This window comes from Coregonus lavaretus (assembly GCF_964263955.1).
Source record: "Coregonus lavaretus genome assembly, chromosome: 12".
Lineage (NCBI taxonomy): Eukaryota > Metazoa > Chordata > Actinopteri > Salmoniformes > Salmonidae > Coregonus > Coregonus lavaretus.
The window spans coordinates 24,842,627-24,870,623 of record NC_139999.1 but is presented as its reverse complement, the minus strand read 5'-3'; the positions used below and the strand labels follow the sequence as shown (position 1 = coordinate 24,870,623).

The window sequence follows — 27,997 nt, the reverse complement described above, 5'->3', positions numbered from 1 at the left end:
TTAAGAAAAGTACCCTGGCCAGAAGATACTATCGTCAATAGGTGCTAAAGGTAGCTAGTGTCTATGAATGGGATAATTTAAATGTATCCTATGTATGACATTCATTTCTCTCTGTAACATCCTGTTACATCCTATGGAACATGCCCTGTCTGCCTGAGATAAACAACAGACATATCACTCTGTTTGGAATGGTCTTGCATCAAGTTAGGGTTCCTGGGAAGTCACTGGAGGAGAGGCAGACTAGCTGTCATCTCGTCACATCCCTGCTTTAGTCTACTTGTCCCCTGTATGTTTCTGAACTGGGTGGAATATACCCGTGGGGTCCTGAATATACCACTTGTCCCAGACTTCTGTGAATGAAGAGGTCCTGGACCATGGTTTGGAATGTCCGTTCCAATGGAGGAGTTTGGCAGATTTCACAAACTGAGGAGAGTAGCGGTTTCCAGCACCAGTAGCCCCTGAAAATGGAGCAATACTGAATCTTTCTATGCAAACAAAGACCAACAACAGTTTGCTAGTTTCGAGGACAAACTGTACAGGGCAATGATGATACTCTAACAATAACCTTTATTTTTACTTTTCCATACAACATTACACCACTAAGTGTGCCAAGGCTGTCTGCAGCTCATCGTTAGGGAAACATGGAGACAGACAGACCATAGTAGTACAGTTCTTACCTAGGTGTCTGACGTGCCACATGGGGTCGATGCTGGAGTGGTGTTTGTAGAAGACAATGAGAAGGGGAGGTGTGGTGATACTCTCTGCCAATGTCTTACTGTACAGGTCCTCCCTGATAAAAAAAAAATACAATAAATGGAAATGAAAACTCAAAGGGAATGCTTTTCAATTGTCTACAATCTGTGGTGAGTGTCTATTTGGATTGATTTAATTCATGTACAGTTTAGATGTTTTATTTCAAAATAATCTCTGGAGTGCTGAGGGAATTCTGCCCCCGAGGCTGTCTGGCTCTCCTGGTGATTTACTGTGCGTTGAGCTCCATCCAGTGTTCCAGTTGGCTGGTGATGTTCTGATGCTTCCACTCCATCAGGTTGGCCACTATCATCACGGGGTTAAAGGAACACGTGTTGGCCCGCATGCCCAGCTTCTTGATGGCCTCCTTTTTAAAATCCAGGAAGCCAATATAGTTGTTCTAAAGGAATACATACTTGAGATAATTAAAACATTTACATTATTTGATATGGTACCAAGTACAAATATGAAGGGAAAAAATGCTTTCATACCAATATGTAAAATAAGACCCCCTCTGTTCATTCATTTATTATATGGAAGTTTTATTTCCTTAGTGTGTCTGTGTAGTCTACAGCTTGTATTGTGTACTTGGTTCCCAGCCCCTCGAACGATGCCCTTTGTGGATGCACAATCAAAGTCATCTGAAAACGCAGCTGCATGCCCTGAAATTAGGCTTGTGTGAAAAAGCTCTTCGATGTCCCCTGCAAATATATCATATGTCTAGTATTCATTAGAATCAAAAGTTTATTGGTTGCATACACAGATTTGCAGGTGTTATAGCAGGTGCAGAGAAATGCTTATGTTACTAGGGCCAACAGTGCAGTAGAATGTCAAGCAAATATAATAGAAATAATTTAAAAAATCAACAGAAGAAAATGTATTCACTTTCAGGAAAGAGATCATCTTACTGTGACAAACATGATCATGTTCTGTAAAGAGCTACCTCGTACAATGATGTCATTATCCAAATAAATGGCCTTTTCTGCATCTGGTATGAATACCGGCATATATACCCTGTAGCTCAGTTGGTAGAGCATGGCGCTTGCAACGCCAGGGTTGTGGGTTTGTTTCCCACGGGGGGCCAGTATAAAAAATGTATGCACTAACTGTAAGTCGCTCTGGATAAGAGCATCTGCTAAATGACTAAAATGTAAATGTAATATAAAATCTGGCAAAGGTCAACTTACACAAAAAGAGTAGTATTAGTATTAACAGTAGTATGTGTACAGTATTTAGGAATATCAACATCTATAACACTGATAATACATGTGGTCTGTCTCACCGGTTTCACAGAGTCTAGCTTCTAGGGATCTTTGGTAATCTTCCCATTGAGAAGCTTGGGCTCAAATATGATGATCTTGTGCTTGACATTGTTAAGCTGAGTCTTACTCATCCACAACCTGGGGATTGACATGGGTGTTGTGTCTGACAACATGTTGCTAATCATGCTGTGGAGGACAAGGAGATCCGCTGACACTGTACTTTGATTATAAAGGTTTATTCATAACAAAGGATTTCAGCGTCGATTTACAGATACCTGCAAGCATCTGGAGAACAGTGGACCCAAAAGAATATGTTGTTCTGACCTCCTTTGTCTTCACCAAGTATTTATAATCTTTACCAAGATAGGGGTGGTTTCCCCTACAGACCAATCCCATCACTCCACACAACAGACTTCCTCTGTTTTAGGGTACTCCTATAGAACTGCTCTCCAGATGTCTCCCTAGGCCAAATCAACATTCTCTAAGCTACCATTTGCAAACACTAACAACGTCATAAATTCCTTAGATACCACACTACCATTTGCAAACGCCCACAAAGTAATACATTCCCCAGATACCACACTACCATTTGCAAACGCCCACAAAGTAATACATTCCCCAGATACCACATTACCATTTGCAAAGCTAACAAAGTCATAAATTCCTTAGATACCACATTACCATTTGCAAAGCTAACAAAGTCATAAATTCCTTAGGTACCACATTACCATTTGCAAAGCTAACAAAGTCATAAATTCCTTAGATACCACATTTCCCCCCTTCGAGACTAACTAAGTCTCGAAAACAAAAAGATTAGGATTATGACAAATAACAATTTCTCTTATTGAGTATTTTTAACAATAAACCAAAAATACATTTTTCTATGGAGTGTAAATACATTTCTATGAAATATGAACAAATCTTTATGGAGTGTGAGAGCGAAAAACCTGTCTGGCAGCTTTCTTTCCAAATATCCATCAATCAATCAAGACAGTAAAATTCTCTCACGGCCCCTCTGCCCCAGGCAACCACCTAAGTACTCCAGATCAATTCATAAATCTTTACCAATGCATTTTAAACTATGATGCACTTTGAATACACATGAAAGCCTCAGCAAACAAAATACAAACAAAAATGTCCACATTCAGGCTGGTCAACCCATCGGACCCTCCTGTGGATTCTCTCTATCCCTGCCTAGACCCAATATCCCTAAGCATCCACGAAATAAACAAAAACATCTGAGATCCCCACATGTACCCAATAACAGCAAATATCATTCTACAAAAATTAATACAGAAAGAATATGACACAAATTATGTATTACACATGCAAATATGTCTATATATCATTGCAGACACTGGAATGTAGTCCACTACACTTCATCTCCTCAGCAGTGTCGACTTCCAATGCATCGTTGATGATGGACTCTGAACGTTTCCACACCTTCCTTGTTCCACTTCCTCCAGTCCATTCATATTGTCCTTTCATATTGTCCATGTTTGAGTATTTGAATCCCCTCTACACATTCCCCCATATGCTTCTGGAAGAAAAGAAAATACCAAACAGTATCTTTTGCAAAACAACACATTCAAATTAAAACATCAATATCAACTAAAAATATAAAAATGATATATAAAATGAATCACATACCATTTCCCCACTTTGATTCATAACAAAATACTAAAATCACAATAATATTTAAAAACATTTGAAAAATAATCGGATATTCAAAATGGATATCTATCCATCAATACTCCATCCAGTCCCACTTGTTCATCTTCATCTAGATCAGTAACAGTTAACAACGGCAGCTGAGTGTTTTCTCCAGGCATCACAACTCCAACCCATCTCAATATCATAGCCTTCGCAAAGGTCAATAACAAAGTACAAAAGCAAAACATCACACACAGCGCTATCAGAGCTGCTACTAAAATCTGAACTATCACTGCTCCCGCTGGGCCTAACTGATCTTGCAACCAAGCCTTCGCTGACCATCCAGCTCCTTCAGATCTACCAAACGCATCCCTTATATTCTTCAATGCATCTATAACACTAGTGATATTATCGGAACTATCTGGGATCAAAGTATAACAATCATCCCCTGTCAAGTTCATAGCCAAGCATAAGCCACCTTGTTTTGCTAAAATATAGTCAAGAGCCATGTCATGTTTCAACAGCGTCAGTCTGTGACTTCTTTGAGTATTTGACAGAAGGTTAAACCCTCTTATCGTTTCATTTGCAAAACCCTGCAAAGTATAGGTAATATTATCAATGTGATCTGCCAAAAATGTTACACCATACCATGGAAAAAGTCCCAGTCCCCACTTCTCTCCTAGACTTATCCTCCAATGGTAGGCTTCCAGACTATGACATTTCGCCATGTCCCTTTTCACCCTATTTCCAAACCTAGACTCAGATTTATCTGTGTCCGGTACTTCCCCTCTTTTAATGGTAAAAACCTCATATGGAAGCTTCAACGTCGACATGTAACAACATCCTGTCCATCCATAGGGTAAGAATATATATGCTTTATCACCACAAACCCACCAAATATCTCTAAAATTCCCAATAGTCACATTACCAGGCAAAAGCTGATCTTTCACCATCAAAGTCCTGCTCTTCTTACTAACTGGAACATAAAAAGTTACATTATATTTCTCATTACTAACCTTATGTTCATGCTTACCCAAAGTCATCATATAATCATCACAATCTGATATTCCCATAAACATACCCTTTCCATCATATGTTTTATTTGAACAAAAACAGCTTTTAGCCCAAAGCACCTCCAATGCTTCAGGAATCGCTGTTAACTGATTTTCCTTCCCATCTAACAAATTCACATAGGGTAATTCATTTAACCAAGAACACTTAAACCTAGGCCTAAACAAATGTTTCGACAACGACATTATTGTATCTGTTAATGATTGTTGCTGATACAACAGCCATGATAAAGCATAAGATTGACACGTACTTGATAGAGGTTGAGCGACCGTCTCTAAGATGGAACCCCATGTGCCTGGTGCTGGAATTCTCAACAGACATCGACCCTCAAGATTCCTCACTGATCTTACAGAATGAGTTAACTGTTGGAACCAAAGATTCCTACCTGCCCATCCATCTTTAATTTTCAAAACAGAAGAATCAAATCCATATGCCTTCCATTTAGTTTCTCTCTTCCCTAACGAGCGGTATTGATCAGATATATCTTCTTGTCTTCCATTAAAATCAAAGAACTCATCCTGTACCTCCATGATAGTATTCTGCACTATTTCAGATGAATCTGCATCATTCTCTACTACCATCTGCTCTCCTATCTCAACACTATCCTTACTACCATTGACAGCACTCTCCATCCGTATCATAAACTCCTGAGTCACTCTTGCTACATCCTTTAGTTTCAGAAAAGTTGTTGTTGGTGTCTATGTCATATTTCCTATATTTGTTATTGCCGTCGTACCATTAACCTCTTTCAAAGTTACTATTAAAATCGTTGCGTTAGTTGATGTATTAACACCCTTAACTATTTCCAGTGGGAAAGTTACCGATATCCTCTGTGTATTATTTACTGTTGGAGTGGCTACTTTAATATACTTCTCCTGAACTCCATTGGTGACTGTGGAAGCTTCAACAGACTTCAAATCCTCCATCATAAGCGTCACTTCACGAATTACATAGCCTTTTAACCAATAATTCTTAACCGGAACAAATGTTAATGCTTGCACTAGATAAGTACACATATATTCTCCCTGATCTTTCCATGTAACATTACGCAAAATAAGTGAACAATCACTCATAACCCTCTTCCACTTCATATCGTTGTACAAAATATACGTCCTTTGACTAGGGGGCACTGCTTCTACTTCCGGTCCTGATAACAACACTTCTTCTCCATAATTATCTCTCCATGTGGGAGGAACGTCACCACCCCCACTCCATCTCTCACATCTACAAGGAAGATGAGCTGTACCACCCATCCTAACCCTAATGACAGTCTTTTCCTCTAAAATTGGTGCTGGAGCGATTGGCTCCCTTGTAATCAAATGTGATATATTTATAGCTTTAATAACTGTCAATGTTGAAAGAGTTGAATTGCTTCTCACTGTTGTTATAATAGGCTGAAGTGTTGATGTCATTGTCGTTGTTTCATCTATTTTCCCCAAAGCTTTGAAGTCTTTACTTGTATTTCCATCTATCACCACAAGTGTCACTACATTAACTCTCAGTCCCAACTCTAATCCCTCACTTTCAAACTGTTGATTATAAAAAATACATTTATAATCACCTTGATCTTCCTGCTGGGAATTGTAAATATAGATACTGCAATCACCCTCAATCTTCATTCTTCTCTTATCATTCAGCAACGCATACTTTCTCAATGCAACTGCTCCTAACAGATCTAAACTCCTGCCATATCGATCTTCCCACTGAACTCTAAATTTCCCTTCACCACTGTTCTCTCTCGTGCACTTACATGGGAGCTGAGCTGACTGTCCCAGAGTTACTTCAACCCTAGTTTTGGTAACGTTTTGGTCGGACTTTTCTCCTATCTGGTCTGGGCCTACTTTGTCTAACCGAATCACCAGCTTCTCCTGTAACAGAGTTGCCCTTGGTGATCTCCGCTGCTTCACATTCCACTGAAATATTCCCTGTTGTTTCTGGGACGTATTGAAAATCAATTTCCCCAAATCTCCTTTCCTTTCCCTCCATTGCAGAGTCATCTCTGGCATCATCAGAAGTGTAAACATTATCATCCATGCTATCCATAACATTGACAATCTCTCCTTCTTCCTGTTCTCCCCTATCTCCCTCCTTCTCTCTTGAGCCTTCAACATCCTCTCTCTCTGCGCGTGGCACCTCTTCTCCAGGCGCTTTAACACAATGTGACAAATGATACCACGATGGAGATCCTTTAACCTGGACAGCTGTTCCAGTACTACGAACAACTTCAAATGGTCCTTCACGACGTTCGTTATACCACTTCCTTCTAAATACCTTCACGAACACCTTGTCCCCAGGTTGCACTGTACTCCTTTTTTTCTCATCAAGCTCCTCCTCCACCTCTTCTTTTCTTTGCCTGTCAGAAACATATGTGGACAACTTTTTATGAAAATTGGCCATATATGTAACGTACGCTCTCATTTCATCTTCCAAAAGAGCCAAGCTTGGACCCTTTCCACTTGTTCGCAAACAAGGCGTAGGCATCCTTCTTCCTGTTACCAATTCATGGGGTGTCATACGTAGATCACGCAACTCACTTGAGCGACACACCATTAATGCTAAAGGAAGCGCCGCTATCCAGTTTAGACCTGTATGCTGACAAATTTTGACAATGCGATTTTTCAAGACACCGTTAATTTTTTCACAAATCCCCTTGACTTTGTGGGTGATAAACTGCTCCAAGACGTTGCTTAATTCCCAATTTTTGCAACATCAATTTCACTGATTTATCCACAAATTCCTTCCCATTATCTGAGGATATTCGATCGGGTAATCCCCACCTGCTTATGACTTCTTTACACAAGAACTTGGCAACCGACTGAGCATCTTTTTGCTTGGTTGGACAGGCCTCCGGCCATCGTGAAAATCTATCTACAACCACCAACATGTATCTTTTCCCATCAACTGGTTTTATCATATCAACAAAGTCAATAACCAACTCACGCATAGGACCTCTCGGTGTAGGAATGTAACCAGGAAGAACCGTCACACCCCTGCGAACATTATTTTTCAGACAGATTGTGCACCTTCCTATTATATAGTCAATCTGTTCAAGCAAATATGGTGCCCAAAAACCATACTCCTTTGTGATCTTTCTCCTAACCTCCCCCATTGCAACATGAGCTAACCCATGTGCTTCCTGAATCATCAGACCTAAGAGGTCTAGAGGCGCTACTATCAACCCCTCATGGTTTCTCCAAAGACCAGTAGCATCTTTCACTGCCCCTCGGTCTAGCCACAGCTGTTTGTCAATAATAGAAGCAGCTTCCTGCATCAAAATCACATCCTTAAGCGTAATTTTTTCTTCCAAGTCCACTCCATGAGTGACCAGAAAAACTTTTCCCAATTTGTCCGCTCCTGTGACGGCTTTTACAGCTTCATCAGCAGCTTTGTTCCCTTGTGTGACTTTTGACACATCTGTTTTATGAGCTGCACACTTAGCTATCGCTATCTCTTTAGGCTTCATCATAGCATGCAACAGTTTCATTATATGCGCATGATGTTGTATCGGAGAACCATCCATTTTCTTAAACCCTCGACCCTTCCATACTGCCCCAAACAAATGACATACACTATGTGCATATGCTGAATCAGTGTATATCGTCACTCGCTTTCCTTCTGCTAACAAACATGCTTCTGTTAGCCCCACAAGTTCAGCAAGTTGTGCAGACGCAGGCTGTGGTATTACTTCAGCCTTTTCAACAACAAATCCAGTTCCTTTGGCTTTAACTACTGCATAGCCAGCACACAATTTATCTCCCACACGATAACAAGACCCATCAGTCCAATACTCCAGGTCTACCTCACGTAATGGAAAGGCTTGCAAATCTGATCTAAGCCTCGAATATTTCTCTGCTTCTTGGACACAATCATGTGGCTCACCATCCTCTAAAGTTGGCAAATTCTCGGCTGGATTTACCGTATCACACCTCACTAGGGTGACATCTTCCTGCTCTAAGAGCCTATGATAGTCTCTGAGCCTAGGCATAGTCAATGTATATTTCCCATAGTTCAGAAGATTTCTGAGACTATGATGGGTAAGAATTGTTACCGGGTAACCCATCATAACCGATGATGCTTTGTCATACATTGAACATACTCCCACCATTGCTCTATAGCACAGTGGTAACCCTAATTCTACTTCTGAATAAGCAGTAGAGTAGTAGGAAATAGGCTGAGGATTCATCCCTGTGCCTGTCGGCTGACAAAGAACTGCACATGCATATCTACCTCCAATAGAAGTAGACACATATAGCAAAAAGTTCTTAGAGTAATCTGGTAGTGTAAGTGCAGGTGCCTCCTGCAACCTCTGTTTGATCGTTTCAAATGCCACATGGCCTTCCTGTGTCCAGGAAAGATTGCTATGGAGTTGACCACTTCCAGTATCCCTAACCATAGCTCTCAAAGGTGCCATCAAACTAGTAGCCCTCACCCAAGCTGAGGAATAACCAGCAATACCAAGAAATGTCATCATCTCTCTGACAGTTCTAGGCTTCGGAGCCTTACGAATAGCTTCCAATTGACTGTCCGAAATGTCTCTGTGGCCATGCGTTATTTTCTGACCCAAATAAACAACCTTCTCCTGGCAATATTGCAGCTTTTTCTGTGAAACCTTATGCCCCTTTTCTGCCAATACCCGCAGCAATTTAATTGAGTCTCTATGACATGTTTCCTTATTTTGTGAGCAAATAATTATATCATCTACGTACTGAATGACAGTGCTTTGCAATATCTGATCTATCCCTACCAAATCATCCTTCAGTACTTTATTGAAAATATGAGGACTATGCCTGTACCCCTGTGGCAAACGACTGTACTCATAGAATTGTCCCTTATATGTGAACCCAAATAAACCCTGACTTTCTACACTAAGTGGAACACTAAAAAATGCACCACATAAGTCTAACACCGTAAAATGTGTCGCATTAGGAGGAACTTGGGCTAACAAGGTATGCGGATCTGGCACTTCTGCTGGAAAGTCAGTCACTACCTCATTCACTGCTCTCAAATCATGAACAACACGATAAGTTTCATCTGGTTTTTTCACAGGCCACAAAGGCGTGTTACTCCGAGGGTTTTTTGTTGTCCTTAAAACACCTGCTTTCGAAAGTTCTTCAATTTGTGGTTCAATCACTTCGATTGCTTCATCTTTCAATGGATACTGATTCTTCCAAGGAGGTCTGGCTCCTGGTCGAAGTTCAACTTTCACAGGTTGGGCTGATTTCACAAGTCCAATATCGGTACTGTGTTGAGACCACAAACCTTCTGGAACTTGTTGCAACATCTCCTCTTTCATAGGGTCTGAATTCATCTGCACACTGCAAATAGATTCATGTGTCATCCTTACAGCTTGTGGCTCTCCTTGTCCTTGAGCCGAAATCATTATTTTGAGAAATCGCTGATCTTCACTCCTCCAAATCGCCAAATTCTCTTTCATCGGTACGAAAACAGCTTTCTCTGCTTCTGTCATAATTTCTCCTATTTGCTTCTGCTCATAGCCTTCCGAAACCAACAAGGTCACATGTGGCACACTCTTCTCAATCTCAAATTCTTTATTCAGATAATCGTCTGTGTTTATCTTCATAGCTGCTCCTTGTGGTCCTAAAATAATGCAACATGAGCTGAGTTGAACTTTCTTTGGTTGATGACTCAACCATTCCCCTGAGTTCGATTGGGCAGCATTCTTCTCGCATCCGGCATATTTGCCACAATAAATTTCTCCCATATCTTAGCCTGATTCAAAAAATCTTCACTGAGATTTCCAATACAGAATACTGTAGACAAATCCATCTCTGTCATCATCAACAATTGGTAAACCTTTTCCTTTGGCACTTCTACCAGACAGCCGTCTGGTGTACATCTTATTGTACAGTTCAACTTACACAATGCATCTCTTCCCAACAATGCAATAGGTGTATGTTCTGATACCAGTATGGGTATTGTAATTTTTTGATTTTTATAGCAGAGCTCAATTGGTTCCGTAAGAGGAATCAGCTGTTTTACTCCCTCGAATCCGATTGTCCTAATGAGTTGATTGGACATAGGGAGATGTGTAGCATCTTCAGGCCGAACGCAGGTAAAAGCAGCTCCGCTATCCGCCATCAATTCCAATGGTCGGTTGTTTATTTTTACCTCAATTGTTGGATCTTTTTCCGGTCCTGATGCTACCAGCTGACACCCCCCTTTCGGATCTTCTGGGCACCCCTAGAATCCTTGCTCCGGGCCCCTATAGGGGTTCACCGGTCCTCCAGATGATCTTGACTGACCCCTGTATCTTCCTCTGAAATTCCCTCTGATGTTTCCTCCTGGCCCATTGCACTCACGGGCAAAGTGACCAACCTGTCCACAACTATAACACACTTCTGGAGATTGCTGGAAGTATGGCTTAAATCTTCCTCCTCTTCCTCTTTCTAAGCCTTCTCGTCCTCTTCCTCTCCAATTCTGTGTCTGTCCAGAAACTGGCTGTGGATATGAAACAACTGGTAACGCTATTGGTGGCTGGTACAATTGCGGTTGGAACTGGTCCGGTTGAAGCTGTGGCAGTGATTGTTGATTTGGTGCACACTGATTCTGCATAACCAAAGCTTGTTTCTTCTCCTTCTTATTCTCCACCAGTTGTATTTGATTGAGTTTTCTGAGAGTTTCTTGGTCCTGTTCTTTCTGGTTGTGTTCCTTTTTCCTGTACAGATCCACTTGATGGGCTATATGATCTGTATAAACGCCTTTTGTCATGCTTCCAAGTCCAACCACCTCTGCCAGTTTGCTCCTTACTGGTGAGGGCAGTCCCATCTGCAGTTTAGCTCTCAAAATTGACTGCTCAATTTGACTCACATCTGGATCATTTCCGGTAATATTTCTCCACACTTGATGGACTCTTGACACATAGGCTCTCGGATTTTCTTGTTGTCCTAGTGGATAAATCAGAATGTTGTCAGGATGCACATTTGTTGGAAACGTATCTTTCAGTGCTCTCCACAGACGATTCCTACTTGCAGCCAACAATTCAGGGTCCCCACATATCTATTGAGTCCAGCTCTCTGAAATATTTCTTCCATATCTGGAATCCCAAGGAGATTAGCCAAAAGTATCTTAATGTCTCCTATGGCTGACTGTGTTCCCACCGTAATTTCTTCCAATTTTGAAATCCAAGGATAGGCTCCATCTTGAAGAGTAGGCAGCTTCTCAAGTATATCTGACATATCGGTATTTTGCAAAGGCTTATATTCTAGGTTTTGTCCTCGAATGATCACTGGCATCATCTTCTTACTGGTGCCCTCTTTCCTTGGCCTTAATGTATACTTTTTCTCCAATTCTTGGGGTCCTTTTCTCAGCAGTTTTTTCTTCTGTATCTTCAGCTTCTCGAGTTGTTGTTCCAGTTCTCTTACTTCTTCTAAATTATTCGCTTTATCCAGGCATGATACGCATCGGTCTATATCTCTTTCTATTTCTTCTGTGCTAGTCATTGTAGGATAAAATACTCTTGAATATGAAGCACCTTTAATCTCAGAATCTTTATCGCTGTCTTCATCTTTGCTTTCATCAGAACTGGAATATCTTGTATTCTTCTTCTTCAAACATCCATCACCCCTTCTTTCCGCTCTGGCCAACCTCCGTCTGATCACAGGGTCATATCCACCCATGATCTCTTGTGAATCACTCTGATCATCATCATCATCATCATCTTCAAGTTCCATCCTCCTAAACCTCACTCCACCCTTAGTTTCCAGACATCTCGTTTTTTTCTTACTTTTGGAGTTTGGATTCATTTTTATGGTCGTTTCTGCTTGTCCTCTCTCTATTATTTGTTCATCTTCATCTCTGATGCAATAATCACCCTCCTGAATGATCACTGGAAGCTGAGGATAGACGTCCTTAAACTCTACTTCTTTCTCATAAGGTGGGGGTCTTTTTACTGAATCCGTATGTGAGAAAGGTGTACTGACTTCTGTCATTAGGTTTTCTGTCACCTTCACTGCTTTTACAATTTTCTCTATACCTTTGTTTCTTTTATCGTTGGTATCTTTCATCAGTTTTTTTCCTTCATTTTCAAACAGCTTAAGAACACCCAGCTCTCTTTGTCTCTTTTCTTTACGATGTTCCCTTTTTTTCCCTTTCTTTTGATCTGCCTTATGAATTGACAGAAGCACTTTCATTATGTTGATGACGTCAGGGTTAAGAGTCCCTTCCACTGGCCATGGTTGTTCAATGTCAGGCCAACGTTTATTCCATTTTCCAGATAACCTTGCAATACCATTAACTAAAGGATTACTATTCAACAGGTGTAATTACTTTCATAGTTTTGATGTCCCTTTTCCCCATTGTAACAACTATTTTATATTCCTTTATTGTGAATTATTTTATTATTTTAGACTATATAGCTTATGGTTTCCTCCCAATTTTTTATATTTTTTTATATTTTTTTTATTAAACAATTAAATAAAAATTAATCAATTAAAAAATGTATAATGAATTAAAAAAACAAAAAAAAGTATTATTTTTATTGATTTTTATTTTACCAAGTTATTAATTAGTGGCAATCTTACCACATCCGATCAGGAAAAGTAAAGGAAAGTAGTCAACTTCAGAGCAATCCAAAAAAGAAAGACCTATAATCCAGCAACACTACAGCACTCACAAACCAATTGCTTAATAAGCACCCAATTACCTTAATTTACAGAATAATGTCAGTACTCGATTTCCAACACAACTCTAATCAAACCAACTTATTCACAAAAATTCCAATATGCAATTACATCAATTGATCAGTCTGTTGCCAAGTCCCTGTCAAATTGTCATAACATCAAATATGCTAGGCACACAAAATATCCTGTATGGGAAGGTAAGTTTTGTAAATAGAACAGTACGGGCCTTAGTTTGACTTGATCCTGTTGCAGCAGACTCTGTCGCGTGATGTACACGTCAGCAATTCCTCTCTGTCTCTCTCTCTCCTCCTTCTTATCGTCTCTCATATGACAGAATAACAAAGAAACAGACAATAATGTAATAGTTTATGCACTCACTGAGTTATTTCAACCATTCAACATTCCTCTAGTCACATTCGCGCTAAGAAATAAGCAAACTTAACTCAGGAATAGTATAAATAGCTCAATAACATTTTATTTTATTTATTTATTTTTATTTTTAATCCGTCAACATATCTCTCATCTATCAATTCAATGGGTCTCAATCAAATAATTTCATCGTTAAACAGCCGATTTAACAAACAGAACACTATTAGTGTCTAAATCTCCCCATTCGTCTCCGTCTGCTCTGTCCGCTCTGTCAGCCCTACGCAACTCTAAACTCATAAAATCACACGCATGCATAGTACATTCACCAATACGATTTCAGAGTGGATGGAGCTCTCTCCCAGCTCTCTCCAAGCTAGACAACAGAAAGTAGACAGTCCCGCTGTACTTCCTCTCTTTTACCCCCCATAGACAAACAGTAACACTTAACAGAGCTCACAAACCAACATAAAACATTGAACACAAATCCTACTTAGAAGTTTCTTAACTTCCCTTTATCCTAATCTGCAGATTTATAGTTATTTCCTTATCTATTACAAAACATCTCTATACACTATTAAAACCTCCTCCCTGTAGGCTCATGATATTCTAATAGTTAGTAAACATTCTCTTTTTATAGAGACTCATACGTTTTTTAACCTTAGCGTCCTTCCAGGGGGCTCATATATAGTTAACAACTATTAACGTTCTCACCAACGGAGACTCATAAGATTTTTTAACCTTAACTTACGTATTTCCTTATAAAAACAAAAACCCTTATCCTCAACCAAAACATATATATGTATATATCTCTAACATAAATCTTATCCTAATATGAGTCGACACACAGTTTAAACACAACAGAGACGTCTTTATTTTATTATTTTTCTCTCTCTCTCTTTCATACATACACAGTTTTAAGCGGCTTATTCCATTCCTATGGACCCCTAAGGTAGCATGTAGCATGTTACCTCCATTGCGCCGTATTTTCCATTGTTCCTAAATTTAGGCTACCACGAGTTTGCGGATATTCAATGAGCGGTCACATCAAACATATACTTCGTCAACTATAAGATGAACGGTAACTTGCAATAGAATGTATATACCACAATCCCCAGTCCCCGGGACTGACCTAAACCCACCTAATGTGCTTTTAGGATTTTCGGCCCATCCTAATGATCGCCTCCTTAGAGGGCTTCCATAGATCCGCAATGTCCTAATTTGTATACATTTACCCTGGCCTTATTACTTCATTATATTATTCAATAGTTATCGACACTCCCCCCTGTTTGCGTTGCTTTCAGCGCAAACACATTTGAAATTTAGAACTGACTCCTATCCCACAGCAAAACAGCAAAATGCACACGAGTTTTTTAAACGGTACATCTCTCCAGCAAACACCCACATAAGCCTACGAATTGACCCGCGCACAAAATTGTGAGAAATCTCACCTTATGAGCCGGCGTCTTGAGCGGGAGTCACTTTGCTGCTCATGAATGGAACACTGGAGAGACGCAGACCGTCCCAAACGTTCCTCGTCGCCATTTTGTTGTGTCTGAAAACATGTTGCTAATCATGCTGTGGAGGACAAGGAGATCCGCTGACACTGTACTTTGATTATAAAGGTTTATTCATAACAAAGGATTTCAGCGTCGATTTACAGATACCTGCAAGCATCTGGAGAACAGTGGACCCAAAAGAATATGTTGTTCTGACCTCCTTTGTCTTCACCAAGTATTTATAATCTTTACCAAGATAGGGGTGGTTTCCCCTACAGACCAATCCCATCACTCCACACAACAGACTTCCTCTGTTTTAGGGTACTCCTATAGAACTGCTCTCCAGATGTCTCCCTAGGCCAAATCAACATTCTCTAAGCTACCATTTGCAAACACTAACAACGTCATAAATTCCTTAGATACCACATTACCATTTGCAAAGCTAACAAAGTCATTAATTCCTTAGATACCACATTACCATTTGCAAAGCTAACAAAGTCATAAATTCCTTAGATACCACATGGGCATTAAAAACGCTAAAATAATTCAGCCTCAAACAAACAAGTCTCTATTGTGCTTTTTATTAACACCATGGCAGAGTTAACACGTTAATCATTCACTTGAGGTGATCCACAATGTTGAACACGATGTTGGCTTTGCTGTTCTGGTAGCCACTGTTCATGGCAGCCACCACAGCTTCCAGTATCTCCTCTGCAGCAGTAATGATCACTGGGATCTCCTCTCCAGTTCTCACAGGGTCCGGTATGAGCTCAGGAGAGAACTCAGACTCAAAGGGCAGAATCATACCTGGCACTACTGCATCTGTGAGAAGAACATTCAGTTCAATTCACTTCAGTTTAGATCAGGGCGATCTGTAATGCAGTCACTGGTATAAAACAACACCCAATACAGAATGCAATGCATACAAAACACATTATCCATCAGCACCCTAAATGTTATTTGAAGAAAACAGTGTTGAAGAATAACCCCTCTTCCAGTACATAGGGGAACATTTACCTGAATTCTCTCTTCTAAGTAAGTCATTGAGATTTAATATATTCCATTGCACAATGATCAGAAATGCGACTGCCAGCAGCACAAGGATGACCTCATTTACTGAAAAATACACAGCAGGGAAAATAAATGATGAGAACATCTGAAGAGAAGTGTGGCAGTCGCAAAAAAATAAAATAAAAAGTGTGGCACCTGCAACTCATTCACGGATCCCCTTTCAGCCAACACTGAACATTCCAATTAGAGGACTATATCAACAAAAACAAAACAATAAACTCCTCGAATTGTTTTGAGTTGTAACATTATAAGAACACTGAATGTAACAAAGTAACACCACTGACCTCTCCGTAATGACATCGGGCAGTCATATGTTGCTCTCCTTTGTTATCCTGCACAGAACGTACGAATGAAGCAAAATGTTATAATGATCCATACAGAAAACGTTTATTTATATAGTGATTTAACCACCGTCCCACAAATAAGCACATTAACAAATCCGATGGTTCCGCTATGATTTCTAAACCAAGCCAAATCGTTTCTTATTAAAACAATATAGACATGCAATCTGGAGTAAAGGAAAACGTGAGTATATGTTCTGTAACGTTAAGCAATGACAAAAAACACGCATGCTTTCTACTCACAGAACACAAAAGCAATTCACATCAAAAGCCAAAGTGCCAACTCAACACTCAAACTGGACAGTCTTATCTCCATCTCTTCATTCAAAAACTAAATCACGGACACTCTTACTGGCAGTTGTGGCTGCTTTGCGTGATGTATTGTTGTCTCTACCTTCTTGTGCTGCTACCATGTTGTTTTCATGTTGGGTTGCTACCTTGCTGTGTTGTCGTGTGTTGCTGCCAGGCTATGTTGTTGTCTTTGGTCTCTCTTTATGTAGTGTTGTCTCTCTTGTCGTGATGTGTGTTTGGTCCCTATATTTATATTACTTTTTTTTTTATCCCAGCCCCCGTCCCCGCAGGAGGCCTTTTGCTAGGCCGTCATTGTAAATAAGAATTTGTTCTTAACTAACTTGCCTAGTTAAATAAAACAAAATAAATAAACATCAACAAGTCTGTCGCCTGTTACCTTGAAGGGCCATAGTTGCCTACATATTTGCCTGTATTTAAATCGTAAAGTCTACCGTAGGATAATAATGAATTCCAATGGAGTTCACTATCACAACATCACTTTAACGTTGAATTCTATAAGTATTTAGATCTTTTTAAGTCGTCGAATGGGTGGGATTACTTGGTAAGAAGTCGAGAAGTAGTAACTGTGTGAACCTGCACAAGCCTCGCGCAGTTCTAATGCGCTTGAATGCATCAACAGTCTGGGGTCCTTCGAAATACTACGTATGCTTTTTGAAACCGGAAGTCTATCCAGACAAATTATATGCATTTTTCTTCTTTCATCTGATTATACAACGTAGCAAGATGTTGTCAATATTCAACTCCATTCCAACACACATGGTAAGAGTTTGAATGATTTTTGAACTCGCCGACTGTTACAAATAGCTACCAATTTAAAAACATTAGCTAGCTGCTACAAATATCAAGCTAGACCGATTCAATAATCATATTGAACATGGTTAAGACTAACGTTATGATAATTAGCTAGCTATTCATCACAACCATAAATCCGTTTCATATTAATTGTTTGGATGCTAGTCCCCTGTAACTCAGTTGGTAGAGCATGGCGCTTGCAACGCCAGGGTTGTGGGTTCGTTTCCCACGGGGGGCCAGTATGAAAATGTATGCACTCACTAACTGTAAGTCGCTCTGGATAAGAGCGTCTGCTAAATTACTAAAATGTAAATGATAGCCAGTTAGATGCCCATATGGCACCTCTATGAACCTGTCCTAGTAGTTGTAACCAAATGTATATATGCATCCCCAATCACAAAGCTTAGCTATAATAATATTCACAACCCTCTTTAAGGCACCACTTCGGATGAACCTTCCTGATTTGTTATGATTATTGACACTTCAGATATTAGTTTTCCAGTTGTGATCAATCATCTACCAGTCCTTCCTCAAAAATAAAACTTTGCAAATGGCTTGGTGATGTTATAGGATTATAAAGGACAGAAACTGGCGGAGCAGATCTTTCAAGGAATCATACTTGTCTCAGCGGTGAGTGGCCTGTCAAACATACATAATATAAATTGACTTTTCAGTATGTGTTGAGTTTTTACACTAGGCTAACCCCTTGCATTACCCTCCAGGTGATTGGATTCGCGTATGGCCTCATCATTGAACAGTTTGGGTGGACTGTGTACATAGTGTTAGGAGGTTTCGCTTTGTCTTGTTTGGTGAGTTAAGTTTCATTCCATCCTCCCTGTATATGTGTATTTTACTTTGTTTCAGTTGTGCCAAGCAGAAAATGTTGCACTTGTGCAAAGAGTGCACCCACAAACCCACGTTGACTCCAATCTGCATTTACGGGACCCAAACTTTTAACTCTCTTCTGATTTACATTTTACATCTCCTCACCATCTCTCCCTCATCCTATGTCTCCTCTCCCTCACCACCACCTTCTCGGTCTCAGCTGACCCTGCCCCCCTGGCCCATGTACAGACAGAACCCCCTCTCCTGGCAGCCAGCCCTACCAGAGACTACGGGAGAAACCCAGCAAAAGCCTCAGGAGAGTCTGAAGAAGAAGAAGCACAAGTAGATCATGAATGTTTGTACCAGTTTACCCAAGACACGTTTTGTAACTGAAAGTAACCATAATTGTGTGTCTGTACAATAAATCCCTGTTGAAGGAAGTTTAAAGGGAGCCTTTGTTAACAGTGAATTGTGAATCAGTGGTGGAATGTCTCATGTCAAATAAGCTAATTTCTGCTACTACATTGTTAATGTTGTAAATGGCTATTGTAGCTGGAAATGGCTGATTTTTAATGGAATATCTACATAGGCGAACAGAGGCCCATTATCAGCAACCATCAGTCCTGTGTTCCAATGGCACTTTGTGTTTGCTAATCCAAGTTTATCATTTTAAAAGGCTAATTGATCATTAGAAAACCCTTTTGCAATTATGTTAGCACAGCTGAAAACTGTTGTGCTGATTAAAGAAGCAATAAAACTGGCCTTCTTGAGACTAGTTGAGTATCTGGAGCATCAGCAATTGTGGGTTCGATTACAGGCTCAAAATGGCCAGAAACAAATAACTTTCTTCTGAAACTCGTCAGTCTATTCTTGTTCTGAGAAATGAAGGCTATTCCATGCGAGAAATTGCCAAGAAACTGAAGATCTCGTACAACGCTGTGTATTACTCCCTTCACAGAACAGCGCAAACTGTCTCTAACCAGAATAGAAAGAGGAGTGGGAGGCCCCGGTGCACAACTGAACAAGAGGACAAATACATTAGTGTCTAGTTTGAGAAACAGACGCCTCACAGGTCCTCAACTGGCAGCTTAATTAAATAGTACGCGCAAAACACCAGTCTCAACATCAACAGTGAAGAGGCAACTCCGGGATGCTGACCTAGGCAGAGTTGCAAAGAAAAAGCCATATCTCAGACTGGCCAATAAAAAGAAAAGATTAAGATGGGCAAAAGAAGAGACACTGGACTTTTTCTTTGCAACTCTGCCTAGAAGGTCAGCGTCTCGGAGTCGCCTCTTCACTGTTGACATTGAAACTGATGTTTGCTGATAATGGGCCTCTGTACGCCTATGTAGATATTCCATAAAAAATCTGCCATTTCCAGCTACAATAGCCATTTACAACATTAACAATGTCTACACTGTATTTCTGATCAATTTGATGTTATTTTAATGGACAAAAAATTTGATTTTCTTTTCGAAAAAACAAGGACATTTCTAAGTGACCCCAAACTTTTGAACGTAAGTGTATCTACACTACAGTACTTCTACATCCTGCAACTTATATTATACAATCAGCAAATTAAGGATTTCCTATGTAGTATTTATAGGTACATCTCTTGTTGCATTATAAATATTAACTAATTTTATTAGTATTTTACTACAATAATCCACCTATCTGACAGGTAGACACAGTAACAGAAGACTCACATTCATTGCATATTGTAACCTGTATGGAAAATTAGATGATGTGTTTTCTAAATTTGCATTTAAAGTGAGGTATAAAAATAGTCTACATGTACATAGAAATGGAGATATGATTGTCTATACAAAAAGTATTACATTGCTTGTGTGTACATGCATTGTTCATTAGCTGATCCTAACCCTTGAAAGAAACGTCCTCAAAGAATTTTAGCTGCCGCACCATCAAAGCATATGACTGGTACTTGTCCTCTCCCATCTGCTTCCGAAGACACAGCTGTGCGGAGAAAGACAAAAGAAAACAGATTACAGCCATGTCTAGCTAAAAGGACTCTGTATCATGGATGCCATTTTCAATCCTAACCTCTCGTTTGTCCTCATCGTCATCCTCCATTATGTCCAGGACTCTGTTCAACAGCTTCACCCCAAGTCCCTTCACCACATCTGTTTTCAGGTGCTCAATGGCTCTGCGGATCTTTGCCGGTCCAGATGTGGTGCCTTGTAAGAGGTGGATTGAATACAAAAAAAACATACGTTTCACAGATGTTCCATTTAAATCAATTTATTTCTTATGAAATAATAAATGGATTCCTCACTGATAAGCCAGTCACCAGATCATGTCGACAGAGCAATTTTGCATTGAAACATTCAAGTATGTAGACACCAGATAGAATCTGCTAGGGCAGGGTTTCCCAAACTCGGTCCTGGGCCTCCCCCTGGGTGTAAGTTTTTCCCTAGCGCTACACAGCTGATTTAAATAACCAACTCATCATCAAGCTTTGACTATTTGAATCAGCTGTGTTGTGCTAGGGCAAAAACCTAAATGTGCACCCAGGGGGGGCCCCAGGACCAAGTTTGGGAAACCCTGTGCTAGGGAAGCTCAGAGAGACTGTTTTGGCTAAGACTGACCGGTGGATAATTCACTGAAGTGGAACTCCTGCTCCTCTCTAGCTTTCCCATGCAGCACCAGGGTGTCCCTGTACTTCCTGTTCAGCTTAAACTCAGTCAGCGGAGTAGATCTCACACCATCCAGCTCACTAACAGTATCTTTGCCATCCATTCGCAATGTCTGGGTCATCATCTGAACCAGGTCCTGCATATCACTGGATTCACTCTTTCTGCAATGTAAAAAGAGAAGAAAATAACAATGTGGGGGGTAATGTGCTTCTATGGGTGTGGGGTGGTACTGCTCCCAAAGAGCCAGAATAAATTGGTTTTACCCCTCTTTGCAGTCCCCCTCTGAGTGATCGGTTGAGCTGGTGGAGGAGCTGCATTCGTCCTCGTCTGACAGGCGCCCCAAAAACCTGTCCTGCTACAGGAAAACACACCACTGTTATAGACTGAAGCCATATTTTGAACTTTTAGCTTACTGGAAGAGTAAGACAATGGGGATGAACCTATATTTACCTTGTTGGTTTCCTTGCCCATGTCAGACACAGAGCAAGTGACAGTGGAGTTCTGGAACTCTGGCTGCTTATTATGTAAAGAGGCAACATCATAAGACGCCCTTCTTACTGCATTGACAACTGTGGGAAAGAAGAATACTACAGTGAGCAATACTAAGCAGAACTACCGCTTTATTGTTCAAATAGGCAGACAATAGTAGACAAAATGTCCCTTGCTAATTCCTTCTGGTCCTATGGTCATATGAAATATTGACAACAGAGGTCGGAGGAGTAGCCTGGCGTACAACAGGGGTGTCAGGTAGCCTGGCGGTTAGGAGCATTGGGTCAGTAAACGAAAGGTTGCTGGATCGAATCCCCAAGCCGACAAGGTCGTTCTGCCCTCGAGCAAGGCAATTAACCCTAATTGCTCCAGGATTGACGTCAATAATGGCTGATCCCCTGGCTGTGACCATACTCTCCGAGGGTGTCTCAGGGGGAGTGGGATATGCAAAAAACACATTTCACACCTCACACTTGTGAAACAGGACTATATAAGTGCTCCCTAATTATTATTTACCTGGTTGGCTGGGGTTCTGCTGGGACTGCCTCAGTCTTCTCCTCTCCCTGGCTGACAGAAGGCGCTCCTGCTAGCAGTAGAGATGTTATTAACTTCACCTGCCTATGTAACTACTGTGTAAATACATAGTATTAGGGGCACTTATGAGTGGGACCAACACAATACACTTCTTTGCAATATACATTCCAGACCTCAAGGCGGTTTTTTCTAGCAGTAACACCAATCTACCTTGTTAATTGTTTAATCTATTGAGCTCACCTGTGGCAGTGGAGTGTTGCTGTCCTTGAAGGAGCTAACGGTTGTGGAGGAAGTTGTTATGGTGGCCCTCTTCTCTGTGTTTGTCCTGCTTCTCTTCTTCACCTCCACTACCAGTGCATTAACAGGAGGAGGAGGTAGAGGTCTAGGACCAGCTACTTTATTACACTGTAGAAGAACAAGCAAGGGATGAGGAGCCTTTGGTTCTAAAGTAGAGTTTGACAGCCCAAAGCCATGATAAAGTTCCTGACACTGTCCTCACCTTGTCCTGATCACTCTGTATCCGCCCCCTGTCCCTTTGTCTATGTTGGTGAGAGACAGAGGTTTCAGAGGAGGGGGTACACAGAGGGGGCGTGTCCTGCTCTGGGACTGGGGGGAGGGGCTCCACGTGACAGGGTGCCTACATACACCGATAAAACATAAACCAGTGTCAATTACCTCTAAAATTATGTGATATGTCAATAATCTCTGGAGTCTGGTAGAGTAGACTATACATGATCAAACGCAGGCAAAACCATGTTCTTACCACAGGAGGAAGGGGCTCTAATAGCTTTTCTGTGGATTCCAAGCTCTCCTTTAAAGACAATAACGCAGAGGCTTACTTCTACAACTCTCATTCACCAAATGTATACCGTATGTGCAGCACATGATAGTATCATTCCCCATCCACAAGCCAGGCACTTACTCTGACAACGGCAGTATGTTTGTGTGCAGGAACCTCCTTGAGAAGATTCCTTGTGTCATCCTTGTTCTCTATATTTACTACAAAGGTCTGTCCAGTGGATTCCACTTTGAGTTGTCCTGCAGACCTTAACTCAGGCAAGCTGGTAGAAACACCCAGACATATACTACGTTCAGTAGCTGGGCTCTCAATGACCACATCCTTGAGTAGCTCCATTGTGTCATCTTTATCGTCCGTGTTCACAGTTTTCTCTACAGAGGTTCTGACTCTGTCTCTGGGCTTTGGGGCACCCTGCATTACAGGTCCATTGGCGGTCTTCCTCTCCTCTTCCCTGGTACTGACACCTGATAGCAGCCTGCGAGGAGGCAGAGGGGGGGAGGGATCCTGTTTCCCTCCCTTCCGCTCCTCCATGGGCCTCTCACACAGAGCGTCATTATCTGCCCTTGCGTTGGACACGGTCTGGGGAGGATCCCCTCTCTGGGCGTTTGTCTCCTCTTCCTGTGTCTGGAGATCAATGTCAATGTTACTGATGGTTGCCAAGGACGCACCAGTGGTGTTGAGAATGTCTGGTGTAGGGGATTTGGGTGTTAGATGTGTCTGGGGTGGGGTGTCCTCTGTGATTCCATTACGTCCTTTGTGGTCCTGTGTGTTGATCTCTTCCTTCTATGAATGATAACAAAAAATAGAATAAACACACCGCAATTAAAAAAATCAAGACACTTGTGGGACTTGATGAGCATTATTTTTACTTTATGGCTGCTCTCTATAAAAAAAGATATAGATCTTATCCACTGTATTTTAGTACTGTTCTGTTAGCTGTTAACTCACCCTTTTCCCTCTGGTGTTTGGGTCTGGCTGGGGACATTGAGTGGGGCGCTCAGGCCTTGGTTGAGACAAAACCACAGATGCTGCACTATTGGGTCTGCTACTGCCACCAACCACTTTCTTTCTGGACTTGGCAGTTTTCCTGGAGTGAATCAAACAAACAAGACATCCAAGATGAGATCAATCCAACACACTTCATTGACTAACTATTGGTTCAACATACATAGACGAGAGAGAGAGAGGGTATTAGCCAGGTGCTACAACAGATGATGCCACCTACTCTTTGGTGGCCTCTAAAAACATGGCGATTTGTTGTTTGATGTAGGGCTGACGTAGGATGAGTTTGACATCAGGTCTGTCCTCTGGTCTCTTACACAGCATGCTCTTTATCAGAGCTCCCAGCTGAGGGTCGTACTTACAAGGCATCTGAGGTAACTGGAAATACATAGATCCATGAATCTAGTAGCAGACAAATAATCTGTCATCATGACTAATCATTTGGCCAAGATGTAAGGGACTGACCTTTCCTTCTACAATGCGGTAAACGAGTGAGTTCATGTCCTTGGCATTGAAGGCATGTTTCAGGGTGGACATCTCGTACACACAGCAGCCCAGCGCCCACACGTCAGACTGGGAATAAAAGGAGGTTTGAGTTAGCCGAGTGCAAACAAATAGGCCTAGTGCACACAACAGCATCTACCTCAGATTCCTTCTGGCTCAACATAACTGGTGCTTCAACAATGATGATCTCAAGCATGGATCTACTGTATGCACACAGTACCTTGTGGTTGTAGGGTTTGTTGGAGAACAGCTCCGGGCTCATGTAGTACGGTGTTCCTATTAAGGTGCTGGCCATGTCATTCTGATTCTCCAGAACCCTGGCGATGCCAAGGTCTCCTACTTTAATTATGTTAGTCTTGGTCAGGAAGATATTCTGGGTCTTTAGGTCCCGGTGCAAGATACGCTTCTCATGTAGATACTACAATTCAACAGAGAACATGATGTTGTCACTGTAACTCTCCTGTAATTAAGCCTCGGCCTCTGCCAAAGGTAATGGCAGGAGGCAGAGTAGATGTTGCAGCATTTGAATCAATCGGTATACAATATCTCAGCAATTATTTGATTAAATGCACTTTAATGTACCTGGAGGGCCATAGCTATCTGGACGAACCACTCCACCACCTGCCTTTCAGGCAGGAGTTCCCCCTTCTGTTGCTTGAGTCTATGGTAGAGGTCGCCTCCCTCGCAGAAGCCCATGACAATGTAGAGCTGGCAGTCTTCTCCTTCCCACGACTCCCTGTAAGTCACGATGTTTGGGTGTCGTAGTTGCGAGAGAAGCTGAGCCTCTTGTTCCGCGGCTCGCCGCTCACGTTTCGAGGACGTGGTCAAGTTCAACTTCTTTATGACATACTAAGAAAAATAGAAGAAATGGGTTCGACACATGCGCCACATGTTGCACTCTGCGAACGTTCTGTCTAGATGCATTAGTGGCGAACATTCTGTCTTGACAGTTTTGTCACACATGCGTCTAGATAGAATGTTCACAACAAATGCAGCAGTTCTTTATTTCTAAATGGCTAACCTTATTTGTAGTTCCCTTAGAATAGGCACTTTCAAAGTTGGTTGTTTAGCTTAGCTAGCTAACGTTACTTGCTAACTTGTAATATCTAAGATTCAGGAAAGGGAAGAAATGTATCAGAGTCGCCCAAACAACGCTATTATAACGTTATTGAAACCATGTTTTGAAGTGGATTGTTGTATTCTTACCTGTTTACGGTCTGTTTTGTGTTTCACCAGATTCACCTCTCCATAACTCCCCTTTCCAACAACTCTGATAAACATGTAATTATTCATGACTTCAAATCGTCCAATCTTTGTAAATGTTACCCCAAATTCAAAGGGTATAATCTAGCTACTTAATTGAAGAAAACCTGTGAATATCTCCCATTTTCTGCACATAATCGATCCAGATTTCTAACTTCCTTAGCGCAGGCTAATGTAACAACAAGCCGATTTTCAAAACAGGAAATCATCAGTAGCTTTTTCGTCACTAGGCAACTGGCACATCAACGTAGACGTTTGTTGGACGGGTGTACCGACCCGCAATATCCCCCCCACCCCCCTTATCCGACTAGGGCGAAAAAGAGAAACAACAATTTTCTGAATTCACATGCAAACAGCTGTTTCAGTCACATATGTTTTTACTGTTGTGGTATGGAAGTGTTCCCCGGATATTGCATAACGTTTTTTTGTGTGTGTGCCTTTCACACATCCTTTTAAAGCTCAATGGTGTCTGCCTTTCACACATCACGGATTTCTATTGCAATTGCATCGATATTCAGAAAATGCTTAATTACAAATAGTATTGTTTATAGTCATGCTCCCAACCTGTATTCAATAGCCTACATCGAGTCCCTATAATGTCATTGTTGGATGCATGCATGCAGTCTCATGAATGAATGGGGATTTGTATTTGAAAGAGGGATGGAAAAGAATGAGTCATCTATGAGGTAACGCCACTATCATATCATCCACTAGAGGGCAGTTGATACTAACAAAGTTGGTGGTGCAGTTTGTTTGATTGTCATCTTGCTTTAGTCATTGATAACTTATGTTGTCTATTCTTCTCACTCTGACATTGTGTATAGCCTATGGTGGCAATTCAGATTGGCCTACTGAATAAAATTCCAGTGGGAATGGATGTAGCCTACTTCTACGACATGTCATTATTGCAACACAGTAACACATGCCCCATCTAATGAAATATTAATTTGTTGGATGTCTTTAGTAGGCTTTATATAGCCTGTCTCTATCTATAACCTATTAACACTTTGACCAAACGATTTAGCTAATCATCTGGGACAATTTACCCGTCCAGGTAGCCTGGTGGATTGCTCCGTTCACCATTCTATTTAACTTAACATAATAACAAAAAATTGAATGGTGAAAGTAAAGATGAGTCCTTGGACGGAGAAGACACCTTTCATGGCAGAATGCCCAAAAAATAAAATCAACCAATTATGAAGCAGCATGCTTACCTGTGTGCTACAAACAGGTTGTTGATTGGTTGTTTGACAAGAATAGTCGGCCCCTTGTGTATTAGCCACTCCCTCCGCTCTATGCCCTGACGTCAGGAGAGTGCTGTGGTGTGTCGAATCCAGTTTTTCGGCGAGCGCGGTGAGTCCAAATTGGAGAAGCAGTGAAGAAAGAATCGACCTTTGAGATCGTGCAATTCACAGGTAAGAGTCTCTGTCGTGTTGACAGAGTGTGGACAAAATGAAAATGATTGACATAATCGAGATGTATTCGCAATATGGAAACATGCCTTAAACGCGAGAACAGTTTACTTTTCTGGTCTGTTTCAAATGTTAAACCATAGCCTAAATAGTTTATTATGTTTATAAATATAGTTTCCTAATAGTTGAAATTAATAATGTATGGAAAGTAATAGTTTAACGCAGCTGGTTGACATCCCAGACTGGAGCTAGGGTATAACTCGCCGGAGAGACAGACAGTGCCCCATCATATGGAGCGTTCATTCATAATATGCATGCTAATGTCTAACATTAATATTAATAATGCCCAAATACTGAAGAGTTGTGGGCATATTTGTTTATGGTACTCGAAGTGTATTTCTCAGTGGAGATCAGAGGGACTGATGGAGTGTGTGCAAACCAATATAATGAAGATAAACTGAAAGCAGTGTTTAATTTTCCATCAAAATTATTATTCACATTTGAGAGAGTAGGCCCCCATAATTGTATTATACTTATTGTACATTTTTTTCTCCCGTGTTTAGTGCCTACTGAAATGCTTGAGGTATTTCTCTCTCTCTCTCTCTCTCTCTCTCTCTCTCTCTCTCTCTCTCTCTCTCTCTCTCACACATAATATTTTTTATAGAGTCTATGATATGGACACACACACACACACACACACACACACACACACACACACACACACACACCAGACACGACACGCACACATACACACCACAC

The 27,997-nt window shown here is 41.0% G+C and overlaps 4 protein-coding genes across 6 annotated transcripts in view; 2 read left to right on the top strand and 2 right to left on the bottom strand.

Moving 5' to 3' along the window:
- Nucleotides 1-273: 273 nt before the first annotated feature.
- LOC311138978 (glycosyltransferase 8 domain-containing protein 1-like) lies at nucleotides 274-17,334 on the bottom strand (the record flags this gene model as incomplete). Its single annotated transcript, XM_084173792.1, is given in 12 exon segments — nucleotides 274-458; nucleotides 678-790; nucleotides 984-1,150; nucleotides 1,339-1,451; nucleotides 1,694-1,764; nucleotides 2,017-2,027; nucleotides 2,030-2,053; nucleotides 2,057-2,150; nucleotides 15,861-16,062; nucleotides 16,258-16,356; nucleotides 16,596-16,643; nucleotides 17,047-17,334. Coding segments are annotated over 11 exon segments (1,095 nt in total). The 5' UTR covers nucleotides 16,612-16,643; nucleotides 17,047-17,334.
- A 264-nt stretch (nucleotides 17,335-17,598) lies between these two features.
- LOC311138979 (signal peptidase complex subunit 1-like) lies at nucleotides 17,599-19,021 on the top strand. The gene is made up of 4 exons (XM_084173793.1): nucleotides 17,599-17,723; nucleotides 18,327-18,386; nucleotides 18,479-18,565; nucleotides 18,802-19,021. Exons 1-4 carry the CDS (start codon nucleotides 17,688-17,690, stop codon nucleotides 18,925-18,927), a joined length of 309 nt encoding a protein of 102 aa, XP_084029919.1. The 5' UTR covers nucleotides 17,599-17,687; the 3' UTR covers nucleotides 18,928-19,021.
- Nucleotides 19,022-20,006: 985 nt separating this feature from the next.
- LOC311138379 (serine/threonine-protein kinase Nek4-like) lies at nucleotides 20,007-26,218 on the bottom strand. 3 transcript variants are annotated; one of them, XM_084173047.1, is made up of 16 exons: nucleotides 25,770-25,940; nucleotides 25,146-25,412; nucleotides 24,784-24,981; nucleotides 24,525-24,632; nucleotides 24,283-24,437; nucleotides 24,006-24,144; nucleotides 23,181-23,840; nucleotides 23,022-23,069; nucleotides 22,758-22,895; nucleotides 22,499-22,663; nucleotides 22,241-22,307; nucleotides 21,686-21,804; nucleotides 21,499-21,587; nucleotides 21,188-21,396; nucleotides 20,643-20,776; nucleotides 20,007-20,555 (listed from the first exon to the last, which is right to left on the bottom strand). In XM_084173047.1, the coding sequence occupies exons 1-16, from the start codon at nucleotides 25,854-25,856 to the stop codon at nucleotides 20,457-20,459; spliced, it is 2,682 nt and encodes an 893-aa protein (XP_084029173.1). In that variant the 5' UTR covers nucleotides 25,857-25,940; the 3' UTR covers nucleotides 20,007-20,456. The 3 variants fall into 3 exon arrangements, with proteins under 3 accessions (XP_084029173.1, XP_084029171.1, XP_084029172.1); XM_084173045.1 differs by having other exon boundaries at nucleotides 20,202-20,555; nucleotides 21,499-21,590; nucleotides 22,241-22,310; nucleotides 25,770-26,218; XM_084173046.1 differs by having other exon boundaries at nucleotides 20,360-20,555; nucleotides 21,499-21,590.
- Nucleotides 26,219-27,150: 932 nt separating this feature from the next.
- LOC311138732 (calcium/calmodulin-dependent protein kinase type 1-like) overlaps nucleotides 27,151-27,997 on the top strand; it is a 65,566-nt gene continuing 64,719 nt past the window's right edge. Inside the window, exon 1 of the mRNA XM_084173533.1 lies at nucleotides 27,151-27,241. The gene's annotated coding sequence lies outside the window, so the exon portion shown is untranslated. The remainder of the gene's footprint in view (nucleotides 27,242-27,997) is intronic.

What these genes read in the sequence shown, in the direction of transcription:
- LOC311138979 (XM_084173793.1), top strand. Translation starts at nt 17,688, where the DNA reads ATGTTGTCAATATTCAACTCCATTCCAACACACATG. An exon ending in GAATCATACTTGTCTCAGCG is followed by an intron (nt 18,387 to 18,478) that starts GTGAGTGGCCTG and finishes ATTACCCTCCAG; the next exon opens with GTGATTGGATTCGCGTATGG. An exon ending in GTTTCGCTTTGTCTTGTTTG is followed by an intron (nt 18,566 to 18,801) that starts GTGAGTTAAGTT and finishes TCTCGGTCTCAG; the next exon opens with CTGACCCTGCCCCCCTGGCC.
- LOC311138379 (XM_084173045.1), bottom strand. Translation starts at nt 25,856, where the DNA reads ATGAATAATTACATGTTTATCAGAGTTGTTGGAAAGGGGAGTTATGGA. An exon ending in GCAGAACCCCAGCCAACCAG is followed by an intron (nt 21,805 to 22,240) that starts GTAAATAATAAT and finishes TCTTTCCCACAG; the next exon opens with TTGTCAATGCAGTAAGAAGG. An exon ending in GAGGGGGACTGCAAAGAGGG is followed by an intron (nt 21,397 to 21,498) that starts GTAAAACCAATT and finishes TTTACATTGCAG; the next exon opens with AAAGAGTGAATCCAGTGATA.